Here is a 21,613-nt window from a genome sequence, read left to right on the forward strand (position 1 = left end):
TTATCAAAGTAAGAGAAATCACCTACACTTGTTGCCCCCTAGATTTCTCACATTGTCCACACTTTGGATCGAGCTTGGAACGATGCCCCAAAGGTTGATGCAGCTAAAATAAAAGTTAAAAGCATAATTTGGCCACTTGCAATAGGAAATGCACCATAAAATGCAAAAGATAGTCGAGACATAAAAATTTAGCATGTGGGCAAGAGCCAAGCATGAGCTCTACCCTATCATTATGGCCATCACCTTGGTTCCTTGGGCCCCTTATGCGAGCCCCCTACATCATTAAGGAACCTGTGATTGTCCCAACCCCTGGTGGGCGATGAATTGCCCTACCCTAAGGGGGTATCCACTGCTATATCATTCACATCATGCTCTCATCCCTGGAGCCCCGAGCAATTATAAAAAGAAAAATCAATATAAGGCAAATGGCATATGAAGAAGGGTGGAAAAACAAAGTTTGGGATAACCCATGTACCACGATTACTCCCTCCCGCATCTATACACCCATGTGTGGGATTCCCTAATAATAGCTACCCTTGTACCATGGCATGTGGCTTGGAGCCTTCCCCTACTACCGCACTCAGTCCCATCATTATGTCATATGACACCTATCATCTGACAGATGTACCATGGATCTGTCACTCCCTTAGAGGTTGAAACCACCTAATACGGTCCTTGATTAACCTCCTTGAGCCTGAACACCTGCACATTCCAAAGCACATTATGCAAGGGCATGCCACTATGAAGTGCCCACTTGGTTCCAAGATTTGTAAGCTCATTTGGTCAATTGCACTATGTTGAAAATTGAGCAACTATGGGATGAATTTCCCATCTAAAACCCTATTACCCCAAGAGAAGCCTAACATGACCCAAATCCAGAGTTTTTAATGAACAAAGAAATATTATTATTAATGTGTTGGCATTCCTATTTAATATGGCATGAATTATTAAGGCATGTTGAAAAACATATTTGTTAATATTATAAGGAAATTTAAATTTAAATTAAAATAATTTCCCTCCAAATTTCAAATCATTTTCATATTGATATGTCGGCTCTCATATGTAAATCATTGCTCATGTATATATATAAACAAACAAATTAGCTCAAAGCATGAAGAAATTTTCACAGAATCTGGGCAACTTGCATATCATATCAGATGAGTCTCTATGGTGCACATGGAAATTATCTCATTCGTTTAATGGTTCATTGTCTATGGTTCACAAGGCTCTCGGTTTCGAACTATGCTCTCATTGCAACAATCTATTATTTTCTTTGGTATCGCATGATGATTATGTCTCTGGCATCGCACGATGGTTTTGTCTCTAGCATTGCTCGAAGGTCTCTGGCATAACATCACATATGTATTACAGTCATGGTCTCTATCTTAGCATATTGTTACAGTCTAGGCATAGTTTTAAATTGGCATCTCACCACAAGCTTTGGGTATCGTATGGCATCGCATGCACAATCTTATGACTGATCTCTCTGTATAACATTTAATTGATGTTTACAGTGAGTTTTCAATGCCTGGTCGACTGTACCAAGTTTCGATGGCCCACTTTCGATGGCCCGTTTGGATGGCTCAATGGATGGCCCGCTTGGATAGCCTAATGGCCCGCTTGGATGTCTCGATGGCCCGTTTAGATGGCCTGCTTTGATGGTCTGATGACTGGTTTGGATGCCCTAATGGATGGCCCACTTGGATGGCACAGTTGGCTCATGTGTATGGTCACGTTATATGGTGTCGACACAGTTGTCATGTCATTCCCAGCACAACAATATATAGAGTTGATTTATAGTCTCTACATTACTATGCTTCTCTATGTTGGGGTCATTATTCGCCAGCATATGTTTTGTCTATACTCATCATCATGAATCTGTGGCATCATTATATATTGCAGCAGTGGTATTCATATCCTATGGCTTCATTATCCATGGAAGCTCTGAGACCTATATTTGATGGCATCACTAAGATATATGTCAATACCTTGTCTCCAAGGAAACCCTAATAATTTCTTATGCAGAAGCCTTGATGATGTAATGTTTGACATGGTGTGAATAGTAACCTAGTCTCTCTATGATTGTACTTTGTATCACAGCTAAACAATTGATGAAATCTAATAGAAGAAGAAGAATTATGGGTTCCCCCTTGAGGGGTTTTGCCTTGGTCCCCGACCAATATTGGTGTCTCTATGTGTGCTTGCTTTTCTTCTGTTGTTCCTTTTTTTGTTCTGATACATTACTGATGTTATTGTTCTTTCTACATAATTGCATATGATGAAATAATGTTATAATACTGTGGGGTGAATTCAATATGTAAATGATTTAATGCAATTATCAAAGCAAAGAACAAAACTGCCCTAAGAAATATTAACATGGGATCAGAGCTAGGCTAAAGAAAGTCTTTGTAATCACCCCTATAAAGACATCGTTGATAGGAGTAAGTGAAGATGGCATGGGCCTAAAATAAAGCTAGGGTTTGAAGGAAACCTTAGGCACCCTTGGTCTACTAAGAAGAGCTAGGGTTCGGTAAATATTATGAGGTTAGGGTTTGGAAGAAACCCTTGAAGTATGCTTGGAAGAAAGGGCGTGGAGATGATAACGGATTGGAAACCCTGACTTGAATTAGATCTGTTTATTGGATATTGTTTGGTTAGTTCTATTGAACAGTCTCTTGAAGATTTAGTGTAACCCTAGATGGGCTAGTCTTAGTTGGGTTTGGCAGCTGATAAAGGTGGTTGAAAATATTGAAGGCAATATTGACATATGGATGATGGACAATAATGATTCTTGAAGACTGGTTCGAGAGGGTGCTGATCACCTCCCGTTAAAGATAAGTGCTTCCTAAACCTTTATTATCTCTTTTATGACATTGCTCTTGTTTTGATTTATGATTTAGATTATTGCTTATCTTTCCTGCATGTTGAGTAGTCACTTTTAACTTCCTAATGTAGATATGATAAGCAGATCCTTCTTGAGGATCATCTGGTTGCTAAATGATTTAGGAAAGGAAAGTTAGTCCAAGAAGAGACAAGCTAGTATCGGAAGAAGCTAGTGTTGGAAGAGGTTGGTGCAGCGAAGGAAGCTAGAGCAGTATGCAAGCTTTACCTTTATTAAGGACAAATCATATATTGCTAAAGGTATCGGAATGTTACAAGGTATGTATAGTGTATTGTTTTAGTGTTATAATTTAGATGCAAAGTTGGATGGCAAATTAAGCCCTGAGGTATGACAAGAATATCGCCCTCATAGATGGCTTGATTTATGCCTACCTGTCACATACATATGTAAGTTTGATTCTTGGTACATGTGATATACTAGTAATAGTTAATATGATCTCTATAATAATTGGCAAGCATCTGACTTATTGATTAGGGTAACCTTGATGGAAATAGTATGGTTGACTTATTGAGTATCTTCTTAACAACATGGTGAATTTGAAAATGTAACATATGAATGCCCTGACTTGATGATGTTAGTACTCTAATGAAAAGTGTTTGTATAATGTGATAAAGAAGTGATGTTCTGATCCTTGAAGTATGAAGATACACTTGTTAGTTGCCCTAAGTGTATGGCACTAACCCTTCATGAATGTTTGATGACATGCTCATATGTGATAGTGAAACAACTGATGGTGACTTGTCATGACTATGAGATATATATATATATATATATATATATATATATATATATATATATATATATGAGAACCTAATATAGTTTGTCTACGTGATCTGACAGTTTTGTTGATACATGACATATGAGATTCGGGTTGAAGAGGCTTCCCATTCAGAGGGAGAAACCCTTGATGAGATCTTAGCACCTACTATTTATTTGTGATGGATGATTAGAAGTCCCACAATTGCAGAATGAAACAATGAACATTTGATTTTCTTTTTTATTATTGAGCTAACAGTTCTTTGTTGTCAGGACCAATTAATCCCATGAAGCATCAGGATCAACCTCTTGTATTAAAGCGCTTTGATGGCATTCTAGATTGCATTTAGACATTATTGTTATTGGATCCTTGTATGCAATTTGAGTTAGACAGAGTCTAACCGTATATAGCTAAAACAAAGACACCTTCATGGATTGAGAGAATGTTGTTGTATGAGACAAGCATAAAGCTTGTGATTGTTGTCTCCCTGCATAAGAGGGAGAAAAGATGAATATGGTATTCCTTTCTTTATAATGCTATATAACGTTTGATGTCCTATATGAATAGGAAAACAGATAATTGTTTCTCTTAGTAATGTATGAGGCAGTGTGATTGAACTCTTCAGTCAGTTGTTTGAGCCGGTACCAAATACGAGCACTTTGATATGTTTTTGATCCTCAGAGAGCAGCATGAATTGATGGATGTGACCTTTTTGAAGAAGGGTTCGGGTTGATCGAGAACACTGAGCATTGCTCTTCCCCCTTGGTTGAGATCTCAAGGTGGGGAATGGAGTTGGTGAGCTCCTAGGGATGAGAGACCTTTGACGGATAGGGTGTGTAGAGATATGGGATCTCCTCTAATCAGAGTATGCCCCAGTTAGCATACTCCCCACTTTGTGGGCTAACCTCCCCATCTGGCCAATTGGATGAGGGACTTGGGATAGAGTGCGATCCCCACCCTTTGCAGTGGGTGGATCTCGCCCAAGTTGGTGGATGCAGGTGTTCTACCCTCTAACTCCCAAGGGTCAAGATGGGAAGATTAGGGACAATAGGGTAGAGTGTGATCCTTACCTCTGGTAAGTTGATCTCACCTATTGTCAGGGACTTTGGGATAGAGTGTGATCCCTACGCATTGGGGTAGGTTTGATCTCGCCCATTGTCTTTGGATACAGGGTGGAAGCAGAGGGCTCCCCTGTGGTGATTTTTTCTTCTTTGGATTCAAAAGTATTCAGCACAAGATGAGCAAAGATGACAATGGGACATTTGAGATTGGGGAGATTAGAAGAGATAATGGGATAGGCACGATCCTTACCATTTATGGTAAGTGGTATCCCTCCTATTATCACTAGACAGAGGGATAGGTGTGATCCTTACCTCATAAGGTAAGTGGCATCCCTCTTATTGTCTATGGATTTCGGGTGGTAGCATTGGCTCCTCGATGACGAGATTCCCAGGTTGTAGCATTGGCTCCCTGTTGGCAAATATCTCGAGTTGAGTTGGGCTCCTTGATGTGGTTCCAGGTTGTGCAAGGCTCTCTAATGTTGTTCTGGATTGAATTAAGCGCTTCGATGTTGTTGTGGGTTGAGCTGGACTACCGTATGATGTCACATTCCTCTTCAGATTCGAGATTGTTTATTAGATGAAGGCGGGCAAAGATTATTTGAGATGAGAAATGATTTGTTGACGATAATGATTTTACTTCAAATGATTGTATTGATTATTGAATATAGGGTGGAAGTGGAATGCTCCCCTATGATGATGATGTGGGTTGAGATGGACTCCTTAATGATGATTCTTCTTCTTCTTTAGATCGAGATTGTTCAGCTGGTGATCAAAGGACAAGATATGAGAAGGATGTTTTGTTATGGAGGTCATGAGACTTGTCGAAAAGACAAGGTTTGAGGATTGATCTCCCCTACTGTTGATTGTGCATTATTCTTCTATAAGTTGAGATTTAATGATGATGCAACTGTCTACCTTCTTATATTGTGATATGACATTCGAGATGAGATAAGAGTTATGATGATGATGGAAATTCCTCCCTAGCTGAGAGGGAGTGTTGAAAGTTGAGCAGCGATGGGGCGAATTTCCCATGTAAAACCTTATTGTCCCAAGAGAAGCCCGGCATGCCCCAAATCCAGAGTTTTTAATGAACAAAGAAATATTAATATTAATGTGTTGGCATTCCTATTTAATATGGCATGAATTATTAAGGCATGTGGAAAAACATATTTGATAATATTATAATTTATAAGGAAATTTCAATTTAAATTTAAATTAATTTCCCTCCAAATTTCAAATCGATTTCATATTGACACGTCGGCTCTCATATGTAAATCATCGCTCATGTATATATATAGCCAATCAAATTAGTTCAAGGCGTGAAGAAATTTTCACAGAATCTGGGAAGCTCACATATTTCTATAGCTCGTATATCATATCATATGAGTCTCTATGGTACGCGTGGAAAGTATCTCATTCGTTTAATGATTCACTGTCTAAGGCTCACAAGGCTCTTGGTTCCGGACTATGCTCTCGTTGCAAAAATCTATTTTTTTTTGGCATCCCATGATGATTCTGCCTCTGGCATCCCATGATGATTCTGCCTCTGGCATCGCACAATGATTTTGTCTCTGGCATCGGTCGAAGGTCTTTGGCCTCCCATGATGATTATGTCGCTGGCATTGCACAATGGTTCTGTCTTTGGCATCGCTCGAAGGTCTTTGGCATGGCATCACATCGCATCTATATTAAAGTCATGGTCTCAGTCTTGGCATATCGTTACAGTCTGGACACAATTTTGAATTGGCATCTCATCACAAGCTCTAGGTATCGTATGGCATCGCACGCACAATCTTATGACTGGTCTCTCTGTATAACGTTTAATTGATGTTTACAGTCGGTTGACAATGCCCGGTCGACTATACCCATTTTGGATGGCCCACTTTCAATGGCCCATTTGGATGGCTCGATGGATGGCCTGATGGCCCATTTGGATGGCTCGATGGCCCGTTTGGATGGCTTGCTTGGATGGCCTGCTTGCATGGCACAGTTGGCTCATGTGTATGGTCACATTATATATATATATATATATATATATATATATATATCACAATCACGACTTATATACAACTGTCTCGGCTCATGTGTATGGTCTCGACATAGTGGTCATGGTTCAACACTTTTATTATGGTTTTAGCATCATTTCATGTCAATCTCAACACAACAATATATAGTCTCGATTTATAGTCTATGCACTGCTATGCTTCTTTATGTTTGGGTCATTCTTCGCTAGCATATGTTTTGCCTATAGTCATCATCATGAATCTGTGGCATCATTATATATTGCAGCAGTGGTATTTATATCATGTGGCTTCATTATCCATGGCAGCTCTGAGACCTATATTTGATGGCATCACTAAGATATACGTTGATACCCTGTCTCAAAGGAAACCCTAATAATTTCTAATGTAGAAGCCTTAATGATGTAATGTCTGACATGTTGTGAATAGTAACCTAGTCTCTCTATGATTGTACTTTGTATCATAGTTGAACAATTGATGAAATCTAATAGAAGAAGAAGAATTTTGGGTTTTTTCCCTTGGGGGGTTTTACCCTGGTCTCCGACCAATCTTGGTGTCTCTATGAGTGCTTGCTTTTCTTCTATCATTCCTTTTTAATGTTCCACAACATTACTAGTGTTATTGTTCTTTCTACATAATTGCATAGGATGAAATAATGTTATAATACTGTGGGATGAATTCAATATTTAAATGATGTAATGCAATTATCAAAGTGAAGAACAATACAGCGCTAAGAAAAATTAACACACTAAGGAATTGTTGATGATAGCCACACCATGGGATCCTTCAACACCACTCATTTCTCCCTCGTGTCTAACTTATTTGATGATGATGATGCACCTGGACCATTGCCCAACATGCTACACTCTTGGCAATTGATCCACGGCCCAAATGGGGTTTTGTCTCACCATGGGAGATAAGGGAGGGTTTGCATCATTGTTCTAGCCCTTGCAGATGGGATACATGCTTGTTCAATTTAGTTGGAGACCCATGAGGATGCTTTTCTGCCCCCACAACCACTTGGGAGCACCACAAGTCATTTTCTTGGAGATCAAGGGGCCACCCCCTTCATCACTGTTATTGGAGCCCTTCTATTCATTATGGCACATGAAGGACTTCACTAGGCCTTCCAATGGCCCTCCTACATATTGTATTATCATTTCGGCCCTCTTGAGAGGCTTATTCTTCATATTATGGAGCTATTTGGTAGACTTGTCACCAAAAGGATGTTATTTTTCCCACTTTTTTTATTGTAGGGGCATTAATAGGCATAATTAGGCCATTCGAACCCCTTAAAGGATTGCATAAATATAAGAGAGGTGTTCTCTCTCATTCATCATCTTTGGATTTGGGATATATCTTTGTAAAGATTTCGGACCGGCAATTTGGAGTGATTTGGATGATTAAATGCATTTTGATGTGTGGAATATTTTCGCTATCTCTCTTGGAGCTTCTATTTGGCAAGTTTATGGATGGATATACTCTTTTTGTCATGTAATTGATATTTTCATGCAAATCTCATAATGTTTCATGTATATTGTATGGAATACTATGTCATGATTTACTTGTGCCCTAAAAACTAATGTGAATTTATGAAACACTTGTAATCTTGGCTCGTTGCTTATGTTATTCATATCAGCAAGAAGAATGAATTTTCCTTGGGGTAGGTTGTGCATATTTTACCTTGAAACTCCATCAAATATTGCATATTGAAGTATAAGAGTCCAAAGTGGTTGTGAAGTTGCATCCATAGAGAATGTAGCTCCTTCTCTAGGCCCCTTGAAGATCGAAGTTCCTAAATATTAATCATTTTGACTCCAATCTTCCCAATAGCCGGGCACTGGTCCTAGATCCTTGGTGATCACATTAACTTAACGAAAATATCATTCTTTCACCTCCTTTCTTCCTCTTTTCTTCGTCCCCTAAGGATAAGGAGATTTTCTAGGGCTTGGTGCGAAATTTTAGGGAAGAGGAATTTTAGGATTCTGTCTAGACAAGTTTCTTCATTTATGTCTCCTATAGGCATCCTCCAATTTTGAATGAATTCTGACCGTGGAATTTCAAATAAATCGATGCCCTAGCTATCACACTAAGAGGTAACCCTTGAGGCTGCTTTGACTTAGGGATTCCTTGAAGGTTTGCAATTTGTAGTTCATCATTCAAAACCTTTTCTCTTAACTATAGGTTATCAACGGATGAGCCTTTACCACGGTATATCTATCAACCCTTAGTCTCTTATAGTATTTCTCTCAAGGGGTTTTTCGTGGAAAGTCACAGTAGCTTCTCCTAAAGCTCACACTTTAATTGAATCTTTCCACTGAATGAACCATCCTTGCCTCACTTTGAACCCTAGTATAAACATATCAATCACAAGTGAGGGATATTGGAAGTTTTGATCTTAGGCATTCATCATTTTTTAATATTTCTAAGCCCGAGGTCATCCTTCATAGGCTTTTCTTGGGGAGCCTTTCAACTTTTCTTTAAGTATATGAACCATTAATTGAGCCTCTCTTTTGAATGGGCCTAACAAATCATGTTCTACTTTACCATTGATCTTATCATTCAAGTGATTTCCTCCATATCGGGACTCTTCCCATCGGTGAAAGTCCGTAAAGAGCAAGGGACATCAACTAAGGTGAGAGTGGGTCCTTGTCTCATTGTTTCCATTTGGTCTAGTAGTTGTCCCTTAGGAACTCCTCTTAGGGTCCCTGCTAGATTGAGCGGTAACACTACCTTCTGACCAGAGGCCCACCTTGCAATATTTGACGCTAACAAATGGGTGAGGGGACATCTGACTAATGCAAGTGGCAGAGATATAAATGGCACGTCACATCGGCTATAAGGTGGCTCTTAGGGGCTATTGGCTATCAGTTGGATGAGATGAACAGGATAAAAGCTTCTCCTAGGGGTCACTCACTTTTGGTGGGTAACAGGCACTACATTTGATGACTACAAGATTTATAGCTTAATCTTCTTGTGTTTAATAAAATTCAAAATACTAAAATTGCATGTAGGAAAATATTCTAAATCATGTTTTGATATCCATATTAATTTTATTATTCAATTGGCAAAGTAAGAGAAGAGAAAATACCTTGCGAAAGGAATTAGAACACTGACGATGACGTTTGAAATCATAAATAGGAACATTAATGGATTCACCCTGGTTCAACTTATTCATGCAATCAAGAAGGTTTTCAGTGTCAAAGGCATCTGCAAATAAAACGTGATTGTCAAAGATGCTATGATGTTAAACGCAAAATGAAAAGAAAAAAAATTGTTAGAACATCTAAAGTTGCTACTACAAAGACACTTTCTAGCATCGGATATCATCATTTATATTTAACTCAAAAGTACAATTTACCTATGTAGCTAGCAGATATTCAATTTGTTGCCTTTCTTGAATCTCATGAACACAGACCTTTAGAGGACATGAAATATTTTAACCCCAAGTAGAGTTGTCAAAACTACATTTTCATCGATTTAATATCTATAATTCTATAGACATATTCCAGATAGTTTACAGGAACAAAATGAAAGTGAACCAATATTATGATGATTTCTATAGTTGCAGAAGGTCTTCTTTTAGGTTTGTATCTTAGCATGAAGAAGACTTTGGTTTGCCTCTTTGGGTGCTTGCATGCAATATGTAGGTGATTTTTTATTTCTTAAATAAGTTTAACTTAGGAAAAGTTCAATAATTAATTATTTAGAACTACTAGGCTTAAGTCTAATGATAAGGAAGTTACTTTATTTATGTGACTTAGACCATATAATCTCAATCGTTGATCGCAAGTGATCTTAGGATTTAATCCTAGCCATTAATCACTTAGGAGATTAGGTTTAGGGATTTGGCCTAATGACACCATTAAATAAATCTAATGATGAGGTGAAAGACATTAACAGGTTGAGCACTTGAGCGAGTGATTTTGCCCAAGAGGTTGGCTCGACTTGACTGAGGAGATAGACGAATTCAAAAGTCCGAATTGGAGAGAGGGAGGCCAAGAGAGAAAAGAGGAGGCCACGGCTCCACAAAGATGTATCCTAATATTTATACTTGGTAAATATTGTGAGGGTCATGATGTGGGCGAAGAAGGCTGAGGGTTTCATGGTGTGACAAGGTCAACTAGTACCACTTCGCCCTGATAACAAATCGATCTTTGAGTTATAAACTAGAAAGGTAACAATGCATTCTATCTTGAGAGGAGACCAATCAAGTGGAGGGTGAAATCATGTTTCCGTGTGGATACCAACCCCAGTAAGGACAATTCAATAATATTTGGAAGGAGATCGAACATCTAGCCAATCCACATAACTGTAGTGGCTAAGGAGCAAGTAATCCCTAGACAAATGTGAAAAAGGAAGATAGTTCTAATACATGAATCGAGTTCGACCAGATTTGCAATTAGAGTTAATTCCATTACAGAAGCTGACTAAGTATTGAGTTGAAGGTTGAATGAAGAACCAGTTACCTAGAGCGCACAGTAACCCTATAAATAAAGATCAAGGGTCTGAAATTAGCCCGGTAATAGCAAGGTCCGAACTCAAGAGATCTGCATCAAGTGCCATAATTGTACTCTCTAATTACTACATAAATAAATAAATTATAGATAGTAAGCCACAAATTGGTATTTAATTGATCAAGGGTTTCTTTGTTATCTAGTGAGTTTGTCTTTATTGTAGATTGTTGAGTTTCTTTCTCCTAAGTGTGCCAAGTAAATTAATGTGCAATATCTATGTTGTAATAAGTAGCATTCAAGGGTTCCTTCTATTTCCAAGTTGCTCTTGTGTTTGTCTCTACTACAATAAATTTCGTTCGGGAAGAGACTGGCATGTAATCGTTTGTAAGCCAGGCATTCTTGCCAAGTGTTTGACAAACAGTCCCTACGGGCATTTAATAGTTTTTAGCATATTAAGAAGGGAACAACTACAGAATCCCATCAATCATTGAGAATTCTCTAAAGGGGGCCTTACAATGGGCTTTAGCAATAGAAGGTAGGGTCAAGATTGCTTTGACATCAATTTCAGTGCCTTGATGGTCGATTCTTGGGAAGATGGAGTTTTTGTAACAAACTTTTATTACAGGGGTCAAGCTTGGTCATCGGTATCCATTAAAAGATACCCTTCTTAGCTCACTGGAGGAGGTGGCAAAAATTTTACGCTAGGTGAACCAGACACCTTCCCAATTGATGCAACCAACTATGGTTCCAACAGTGACTTACCTGGGTGAGCGCAAGTTGCTGAAACATGAGGATGTGAAGGTAGGACTTGTTGTTGCACACTATTGGAGTGAACTTCTATGGGTAACAACTCCTAAAGTTCCTTTAAAAAATGATAAAATGAAGGAGATCTTACAGCTAACCAGTGAATTTTTTGTGGGTTAGATGACATCAAAAATCCTACTTTCAATAAGAGGACTATGATTCTGAGTTGACAACTAAGGTAAGGCTATATGTTATCATGCTTGAATTAGATTATAACCAGCCTAGATCCATCTTAACTTCAAATCTATCAAGCGTCGAGAGGGATCAAATCTCTCGAGGTGCACACCTCTTTCTTGAGAGCAAAACTTGAAGGTTTGCACCTAGAGAGATTTGATCCCTCTCAGAGCGTGATAGATCTAAAGTTAATATGGATCTGTGTTGGTTTAATTATTAATAATTAATAATTATAATTATTAATTTTATTTTTATTTTTATGTAATTTCATTCAGCGAAAATGTTTTAATTCATATTTTTTAATTTCTTTTTTTAATGTAATTTGACCGAGTCAAAATGTTTAGATAACACAACATAACATGATATTACAACATCTCTTCCATAATGGCCTCGATTGTGTTCAACGCAAAATTGTAATGGATTAAATTAAAACAAAAAATATTTATAAAATATTTTGATTATAAAATGAGAGATGGTTTTTGTGCATGTGGTATTGATAAGCCATGGTACTGGCCCATGGTATTGTAACAAAGTCCATTCACAACTTAATAATATCTATGGTAAACTGGGGGTGAATATCAATAGTTAAAAATCTTATTATATTGTAACTATTAAGCTTTTATGTGCTCATTAATCAAATTTAAATAGTTACAAAATTATTATTTTACCTTATATGGTAAAATGGATCTTAATTTATAGCTACTATTTATATCTTATATATTTTAATGTGATAGGGGGTTTAGATATGGCTTAAAAGTAATTATAATATTTTTTCTTTTAGATTTAATTAAAAAAATGTTATAAAATTAAATGCAAATAGGAAAATATTTTGATTGTGAAATGAGAAATGATTTTTGGGCATGTTGTATTGATGATTAGCCCATAGTATTGTAGTAAAGCCTAATTACAAGTTAATGTCTATGGTAAAGTGGATGTGAATATCCATGGTTAAAAATATTGTTATATATTCTAAGCTTATTGTAAGTATTAAAGTTTTTATGTGCTTGTTAATTAAATTTAAATATGGTTATAAAATCATAATTTTAATTTATAACGTAATATGAACTTATAACAAATTGAATTTTATTATTTTATTACATTTAACTTTTTATAGACACTACAACATCTCTCCATGTTGAGCTCTATATTACTTTAATATTTTATTTTATTTAATTGAGCAGACATGTAAATTTTTACAAATCCTTTACATCTTATAAATTGAACGATATTTAAAAATGTTTACTTTCTTACAATACATCTACATATATCCCCTATACTGACCTATAGAGCACCTCTCGTCACAATGATCTTATTCTGCAGATGTTTCATCATTTCCTCAATGCCACCACTGAGGATCATGACATTGTTATCAAGGATCACATAAAGGCCATCATGATCGCCATTATTGATAAAACTTGTGTTATTTTCCAGCTTATTGTATCTTTGTTGTTGGCTATTCTAGAACAAAAATAGGTTACTTCAATAGTTGCTTACAACTTGGTACACAGTGTGGTCAAACAATGTGAAGGGAAGCTACAACCTCACTTGTTTGAGGAGCTAGTGAAAGAAGAAGAAAAGATTGAGAAGATTTGTGTGGTTGCACACTCTATGTCATCTACAAATGCCATCACACAAGAGGATGGCAATAGTATCATGGATCCGAGTACCACTTCAACGATCTCCCCTACAAGGCTTTCAAGTGACAGTCACCCAAGACATATTCAGGAAGACTTAAAAGGGGCCTTTCAGCAATGAAGAAGAGAACCAGGGCACAAAAAGAATTGATATTACAACGAGATAGTGAGCTTAAGGCATTGGGAGCTAGGAATGTGAGTACAGTTGCTAACCTTGCTAATATTAAGAGACAATTGGGAATGCTTAGGAGAGAGCGACAGAAGTCCACTCTTGAATGTGGAGTATCCCTCTTCAGTGATACATAGAAAAGGCTTGCAACACCTATGAGTGGTCTTTGACACATAGGATTGGGATCAATGAGGAAACAAGAACCCAATCTTGCAAGATACTTCAACCAGATAGCAAACACATTGGGATATAAGATCAAGAGATAGAACTTTGTTTAATCAGCATCCCAATTGTAATCAGAATAACATAGAGTCAGCATGGTGGTCCTTTTAAGGAGTTGCCAATCAAGGGAGGAAACCCAACAACTTTTCTTTAGGAGAAATTTTTCTTCAGCGAAGTTTACAAATTAATAATTTTTCTAGAAATATGTGCCAATGCCCAAATCAAAATACCAGAAAAATCTAGCCAAACTCTAGCAATTCGAGGCTTGTCAAATTGCCCAAATTAATCAGAAGTCAACATAGCTCAAATTTCCCAAAATCTACGGCCAAACCAGCTTGGTCAAACTCAGACCTGCAGTCAGCTCTGGGGTGAAATTTGGCCTTGTGGCTCCTACAGTCAACTTTGGTTGACTACAACTCCTGCAGCTTGGTCAACTGTGGTCAAACTAGGCTCCTATAGTTCATTCAACTGCAATCAAACTCGGCTCTTGAAATTCAATCAAATGTGGTCAAACTCAGCCCTTGCAGTTCGGTCAAATGTGGTCAACCTGCCTTCCTTCAACTCAGTCAAATTCAAGTCAATTTGGCTTCCTTTTGTCACAAGGGCTACTGCTCTTAGAAGAAAGAAATGTGATGAATGAATGTTCAAAGTGAAGTGTCACATCATGTATATATACAAGTAGAATGGGTTTGAATTTTGACCAAGGGGCACACCCTTCCATGGTGGGGCCAACTTGCCCTTTCTAAGCCTACACGATGCCCAAAAAATAAAAAATTTATTTTAATTTTCACAATTCTTCTAGGTCGACTGAGGTGAACTCTTGGCATGTGGGAATACCTCTCAATGCTACAAAAAATCAACAAAACTAATGCAAAAAGCCCAACTTAATTATTAGCAAGCATTCTTGAGGAAATTTATATGGATATTGGTTGAAATCTAATGCAATGACTTCTAGAACCCTTGCCAATAAATTAGCCCCCTTCAAGGATGGAATTCGGCCTCTTCAATTCACAATTTGACACTATAATAATCTCAGGCTGATTTGAGAGTATAATTTCTACCTTAGAAAAACAACAATTTGGTCCACCACGAAATATGCAATTCAAACCTCTTACTAGATGAACAAATTGACCACTTAATGGATCAGTTTGATCTCCCTACAAAGATCACAAATGATTAGCTAGGGTGGCTTTACAACCATCGAAACTAACCACCACCAGCAAAGGTGTGTATTTCAACACTGAGATTGAGAAAGTTGCATGATCCAACGCGAGCTGCAGGTAGAGGGTGCGAGTTTGCAGAAAGAGGCCGAGTTGTTTTGCAGAGGGAACCAAGTGTTTCTAGATTGATTAGCCAATTTGATGAGTAAGATAATTTTTTCCAGTATTTGAGTTTCGCAAATATTCTAGAGACAGAAGTAGCAAGATTGAGAGATTGGGACAGGTTGGATGGAGCCTCCAACTTTTGTATCTAGAAGGCCAAGATGTTGTTTCTATTTGATGAGCACACTCTGAAGGAGTTTGCTACAGTAGTGATAGCTATACCAACAAATCCTTTCTAGTTTCATCACTATAGGAGAGATAATGCCAAAGCCAAGAAGATGATCCTTAATGGAGTCAAGGATCACATTGTTCTTTATATCATAGGAAAGGAAACAATGAACAAAATGTGGGACGCCATCGTCAAGTTGTACCAGGATCCTTCCAAGAGTCCGAAGATGATACTCAAAGAGAAGCTTAGGACCATCAAGATGAACAAGGTCGAGAACGTAACGTCCTATCCCACCAGGATTCCATCCGTCAGAGATGAGCTTGTTGCAATAGGGGAGAAGCCAGAAAAGGACGAATTGGTGCGTACAGCTCTAAATGGGTTTACAAAGGAATAGCGAATGTTCGTTCAAGTGATTACTAGACGAGACAAGCTTCCAGATTGGGAATGCCTATGGAGTGATTTCACTCAGGAGGAGTTGAGGCTCAGTCCCATTGAGGGCACTACCAGCAGTAGAGGCAAGGGATCGAAGGTAGAGAAGGAGGAGGAGAACGTTGCTCTTGTGGAAAAAGGAAAAGCGAAGAAGGGTCCCAGTTAGGCACAAGGTTCGAAAGGAGAAAAGAAGAAGGACTTGTCAAAGGTCAAATGCTTCGGATGTGGTGAGCTTAGTCACTACGTCAGCCAGTGTCCTAAGGGGAATAAGGACAAGAAGGGGAAGCAGACAACAACTTCAGTAGAGATTGAGGATTTGTCTACCAAGTTGGAGGATGAATTCGCAATGTTTGCAACATTATCCTCGAGAGGAGGAGGAGCATGACACTTTAGTATCAGGTTCAGGCAGGGTTCGAGGGAGGAGCAACAAGGAGATCTAGATCACCACCAAGGAGGGCTTGATCTGTGGATTAGACCCAGTTGCTGAGTATTCCTCAGGTTGGACCAATACCTTTGCTACGAGAGCCAAAGCATTAAGTAGCAGGAGGAACAGTTGTGGTATGGGAGGTACACGAGTTCAGTGTCATCAAGGCACAACCAGATACTTGAGAGAGTTGCAGAGCAAGGCGCAGTCAGATACTTGATAGATAGTTGCAGAGCTAGTTGCAGTGACATAATAGAGATCAGTAAACACAATTGCGGTGATAGTCGCAGCGTAGGGGTATCAACAGTGTGAGACAAATATTGATTCGACTACAACAAGTAGCAGGAGAATCAGAGTAATGCAGTAGCATGGTGGAAAGTTATTGTCGAAGGATTTTCTTCACAGAGATTTCCAGTTTCTCAATGACAGAGGGAGATCGTTTGTATATGCCAGGGAGGATAGAGTCTCTCCAAAAGTGCGAGTTGACTAAGGCAAAGGGAGTTGCCAAGGAAACAAGATACTCTGCTAGTCAGATTGATTTGTGGAAGAGAAGAAATTCCCAGTTTGATGGTTTGATTTTCTAGTGGATGTCACGGTTATTTCCAGCAATGCAAGTTTTTCAGAGAGGTTGTCAGTACGCAACTGCAGAGGTTGATTCATAGTCTTAGAGGGAGGCCAAATTGATTTGAGGGGCGGAGTAGCTGCCAAGAGGTCAAATCAGCTACTAGAGGTGAAGGAACGAATTTATCGGAGGTTCGCTAATTTATGGCAACCAATTGTATCACAAATGTGTTACACTAACAGCGTGGATCAGTTTGGCTACAGCGTGTTCACACATATCAGCAAGTTGTTAATATACTCACGAAAGCCTTGGGCAGGGAAAAGTTTGTCTACTTCAGGGAGCAGTTGGGAGTAGTGGAGAACACCTTCCTCACTAAGAGGGAATGTTAGTATTTGTTTGGGATAGCAACAGATAGGTGTTTTAATCCCTATGGTGTTTAAAAGGCTAAGAAACATGAGATCTTCAAATCCCGGAAAAGTTTTCCCAATAAAAGAATTGGAGACACCTCAATTAAATTAATTAGCCAATACTTAAAATTTCCTAAGTCTAACTTAGGAAAGCTAGTTAATTAAAGTGAACTTATTCAGGGAGTTTGATTTTGCTCAGGAGACTTTTGGAAAAGTTAATTGATGGAGTCAAGATGATCTTAGCCATAGGTTGAGATGTGATCGTAGCCGTTGAGACTCCAACGAGAGATTATAAGAGCAGGTCAAAGGGTTTGGAGAAGACAGTTTATTGAGAGAGCAATTTGACTACCCAGTTGTAGTGATTCAGTGAGGGCACAGTTGAAGCTAGGGAAGCATGAGTAGTAGGGGTTCAACAGAGGTTTGGGAGCAGGATTCCGAAGGAGATATCTTCAGTGTTCCAGTGTTCAAGAGGCAAGAAGAGGAGGCCGAAATTATCTACAGAGAGGCTGATAACAGCTAGTGTGAATTAGCCATTCGATCCAATGCAAGTTGCAGAGGCTGAAGGTCGAGTGTAAGTGTCGGAAAGTGATCTGGAGGTAGTGTGATTAGCTTCAGAGAGCAGCTGGAGGCAGAGTGACTATCAGAAAGAGTTTTCGGGGGCTAAGCAAATTTACCAAAGCCACCATTACGCATCTCTGGGCAGAGGTGCAAATAGCCTGAGGAAGTGTGAGTGGTTGGAGAAGGCCAAATCAAGGTGCAGAGGGAGACATTGAGTCTCTAGATTATTTTTCCAGAGGATATTAGTATTTACCAGAGGTTGGCCAATGAAAGGCAACCAGTTGTAATATTTCTCAAATTGTTGAATAATAATAAAATCCTCATCTACTGCACTGGTTTTCCCTTACAGGTTTTTCCAAGGACAATTGTCCAAAAATATCAGTGTCAATTTTATTGTGTGTGCATTATTTCTCAGTTATGTATTTTATCTTCCATAGCATATTTTATTAGTGAAGAGTGCAATAGTGAATTTATCATTATTTGTCATAAAGTTAATTTAAAATTGACTAATAAACTGCATAATTTAGGAGATAAATATCCAGTCATTGCAATCGTGGAAATTTCACATTCTCCACGATGAGAACTAAACATTTGTTGATCCACACTTAGTTGTTGAGAAAGCTTAGCTTGATATTCTAAAGATTGGGGATTACCTTTAGTAGAAATCCATATTTCGTTTTAAGTTTTAACTAAATCCCTGACACCTAGTCCAGGATCATTCTCAGCATCTGTAATATTATGTCTTGAGAAGCTTTCAAATATTTCTTCTTTCATAGTTGAGGGAATTGTAAGAGAACTTTGATTTTAGTCCTTATGAATACATCCACGTTCTTCAGGTCGGGATTTGAAACTTTTGCTTTGTTGAGAGCCCTAATAAAATATCTAATACACCAATCATGTTAGTTGAGCTCTCCTCTTTACATAACCTCTTTGAAGTTTGATGGCGATCTAGAACCTGAAAGGTTAGAAGCTCATGCAAAAGACAACCAAAATAATACTATCTAAATAGAGCAGTTCGATTTTGTAACAACTCTATAACCTTTGCTAAAGCAGTAAGGACCTCTTCACAATGGCCTATATCATAAAGGATCCATCCTTCATAACCTAGATGCTCATGCTCACAGGTTGCATTTTGGAAGGCCAACTAAAGACTGTGCATTGCTGCTTTGGCGCAATTTAACCTGAGCAAAAAAAGTGACTGTATGAAGACAAGTAGACTCTTTCTAGAATCTGACTCCAACATTTGGTAAATTATAGCAAGTGGCCCAATATCATCCATAGAAGACCACCAATCATACAACTGCATCCAGTAATCTGCAGCTGTCCAATGTTCCACATGTGAAATCAATAAACTGCACAACTGAGAGGCCCCCACATGACCCCCATACATCATATACTTTGGATTTAAAGCTGTGTTGCATGGGTACCCGCACCCGGGGGTGGGGTTCTCGAACCCGTCCCGGGTTCCCGCACCCAAGTACCGGATTCGGGTACGGGTTCTTCCTAGACGAACCCAGAAGAACCGGGTTCTTCCATGAAGAACCAGGTTCTTCAAAAAAAAAAATTGGGTTCTTTTCCTTTAATGGGTTCTTGGGTTCTTGGGTTCTTTGGGTGCTTGGGTTCTTGGGTTCTTCGGGTTCTTCGGGTTGACTTCTTCGGCTTCTTTGGGTTCTTCATAAGAAAACTACATTAAAAATTTAATTTTCAAATAATTTTTTTTATTGAAATTTAAAAAATAACTTATAACAAAGGTAAAACTTATAACAAAACCTAAAAAACCCTAAATCAATTCTTGTCAATCAATTTGGAATGAAACATTCTTCCACGGTCCTTACCATCAAAACCTGTGTTGCATGGGTACCCACACCCAGTTTTTTAAGTTTTTTACAAGTCTTGTTTTTTAAGAATTCTTGTAAATCAATTTGGAATGAAACATTCATTCTCGAGCCAAATAACCATCAAATTATAAACTGTAAATGCACACATACAGGTTCAGACATTTTCGGTCAAATAGAAAGTAGGATTGAGACCAGCGATAAGCTGTAATCAGCTGATGCTGTTAAATGGCGAAGGGCTATTTTGGACAATGGCTAAATTAAGTATCAAAATCTGCCAATTTCTCACAGCATTCTGATAACATCATGTTAAGATTAAAACTAGGAAAATATGCCTAAATCATATATGGTCTCTACAGACTTGTACACCAAGTAATCTCTAAAAACTGTGAAGATGTTTTATGTTTAGATAATTAATATTCAGGCAGAGCTTCGCACTCAAAGACAAACTATCCCTCAAGCCATCAGATGGCTGTTGTGCATTTTATTGGGAAACAAAGACTGATAAGCGTGTTTTGTGGAAGGGTAACGCTGCCACTGTTTTTGGGATTGCTTTACCACAGAGCACACCATGCATGGGGCAAGTGGATGATTAGACATCAAGAAAATTCTAGACCACTATCAGGTTGAGAAGAATCTCCTATGAAAAAATTGTGTTTTTATATGGGAGAGACTAAACATTCAAAGCAAAGTTACAAGCTCAAGCTCCAGCCAGAATGAGCAATTTCAATAAGGAGAGAAGTTGTCTTGAAATTAGAGCAGGAGGCAGAAATGCTAACACTCCTTGGCTGTGTAGGAGGAAGGGTCTGTACAACCACAGCCTGATTCATTGATAGGTATCCTTGCAAATGAACCTAAGCTACATAGTTATTTTAAAGCCTGTGTGTGACAAAATTTGTCCCAAGTTTCACCAAAATCGCTGAGTCTAGCATTTATCCTAGTATGTATTTTGAATTTTCAGTTTTAGTAGTAGCCTTGAGCTCTCTCACATAGCTGTCACAGTGTCATGGTTACACGGAAAAGATTCAAAAGAACAATTTTTTGGGGATAAATTTTGAAATTTGAATGTCAATGTTGAATGTTCAATGATGTGCATGTTTAAATGATTATCATTAAAGTTTTCTTGTTTAAGGTTGAAAAAATATACAAATTCAAATTTCATATATATTATTAATTATAAATTTATAATTTATAAAATATAATTATTAAAATTTAATATTATTATATTACCCGACGAACCCACGCACCCTGTTTCCAAAAATGCCGTCCCCGTCCCAGTCCCCGTCCCCGTCCCCGTCCCCGCACCCACGTTTCCTGGCAACATAGATTTAAAGTAAGGATTGCATGAATATCCAACAATGCACCCCTATAATCTTGAAGAACCAAGTAAAAGCAAGTTCAAAGCTCCAAGCAATCAAGTGTCAACTTGAAACTTAGAACATGGTAGACTTCTATCAGTGCAGCATGTGCACTCTGCACTCTCGTTAATACTGCAGCCCGATACATAATAGATAGGTGAGAGTTGCTTCCAATGTTGTTGCTCTTTCCAAGTCTAACCAGTTTTCTTTCCCGTCACAATATAAAGACCTTTCTCGATACATCCAACCTAACTGCTTACAAGAACATAATAAAGTATTGATTTCATCATAGGCTGCATGCTTATATCTTCTCTTATACTTTGCTCTTGCCAGACCTGCATGAAAGTA

At 38.2% G+C, this 21,613-nt stretch overlaps 1 protein-coding gene across 6 annotated transcripts in view; it reads right to left on the reverse strand.

Annotated features, from left to right (window-relative positions):
• LOC149239891 (uridine kinase-like protein 4) overlaps positions 1-21,613 on the reverse strand; it is a 316,084-nt gene that overhangs the window by 99,501 nt on the left and 194,970 nt on the right. For all 6 annotated transcript variants that reach the window (XR_016246465.1, XM_089373576.1, XM_089373577.1 and 3 more), the window contains one exon: positions 9,833-9,951. Coding sequence is in view for 5 of the 6 variants with exons in the window: in XM_089373576.1 (XP_089229702.1) it covers positions 9,833-9,951 (119 nt within the window). In the remaining variant the exon portion in view is untranslated. The remainder of the gene's footprint in view (positions 1-9,832; positions 9,952-21,613) is intronic.

The sequence above is a fragment of the Pinus tabuliformis genome, chromosome 8, assembly GCF_031772625.1.
Source record: "Pinus tabuliformis cultivar Carrire ecotype Pingquan chromosome 8, CPIR1, whole genome shotgun sequence".
Lineage (NCBI taxonomy): Eukaryota > Viridiplantae > Streptophyta > Pinopsida > Pinales > Pinaceae > Pinus > Pinus tabuliformis.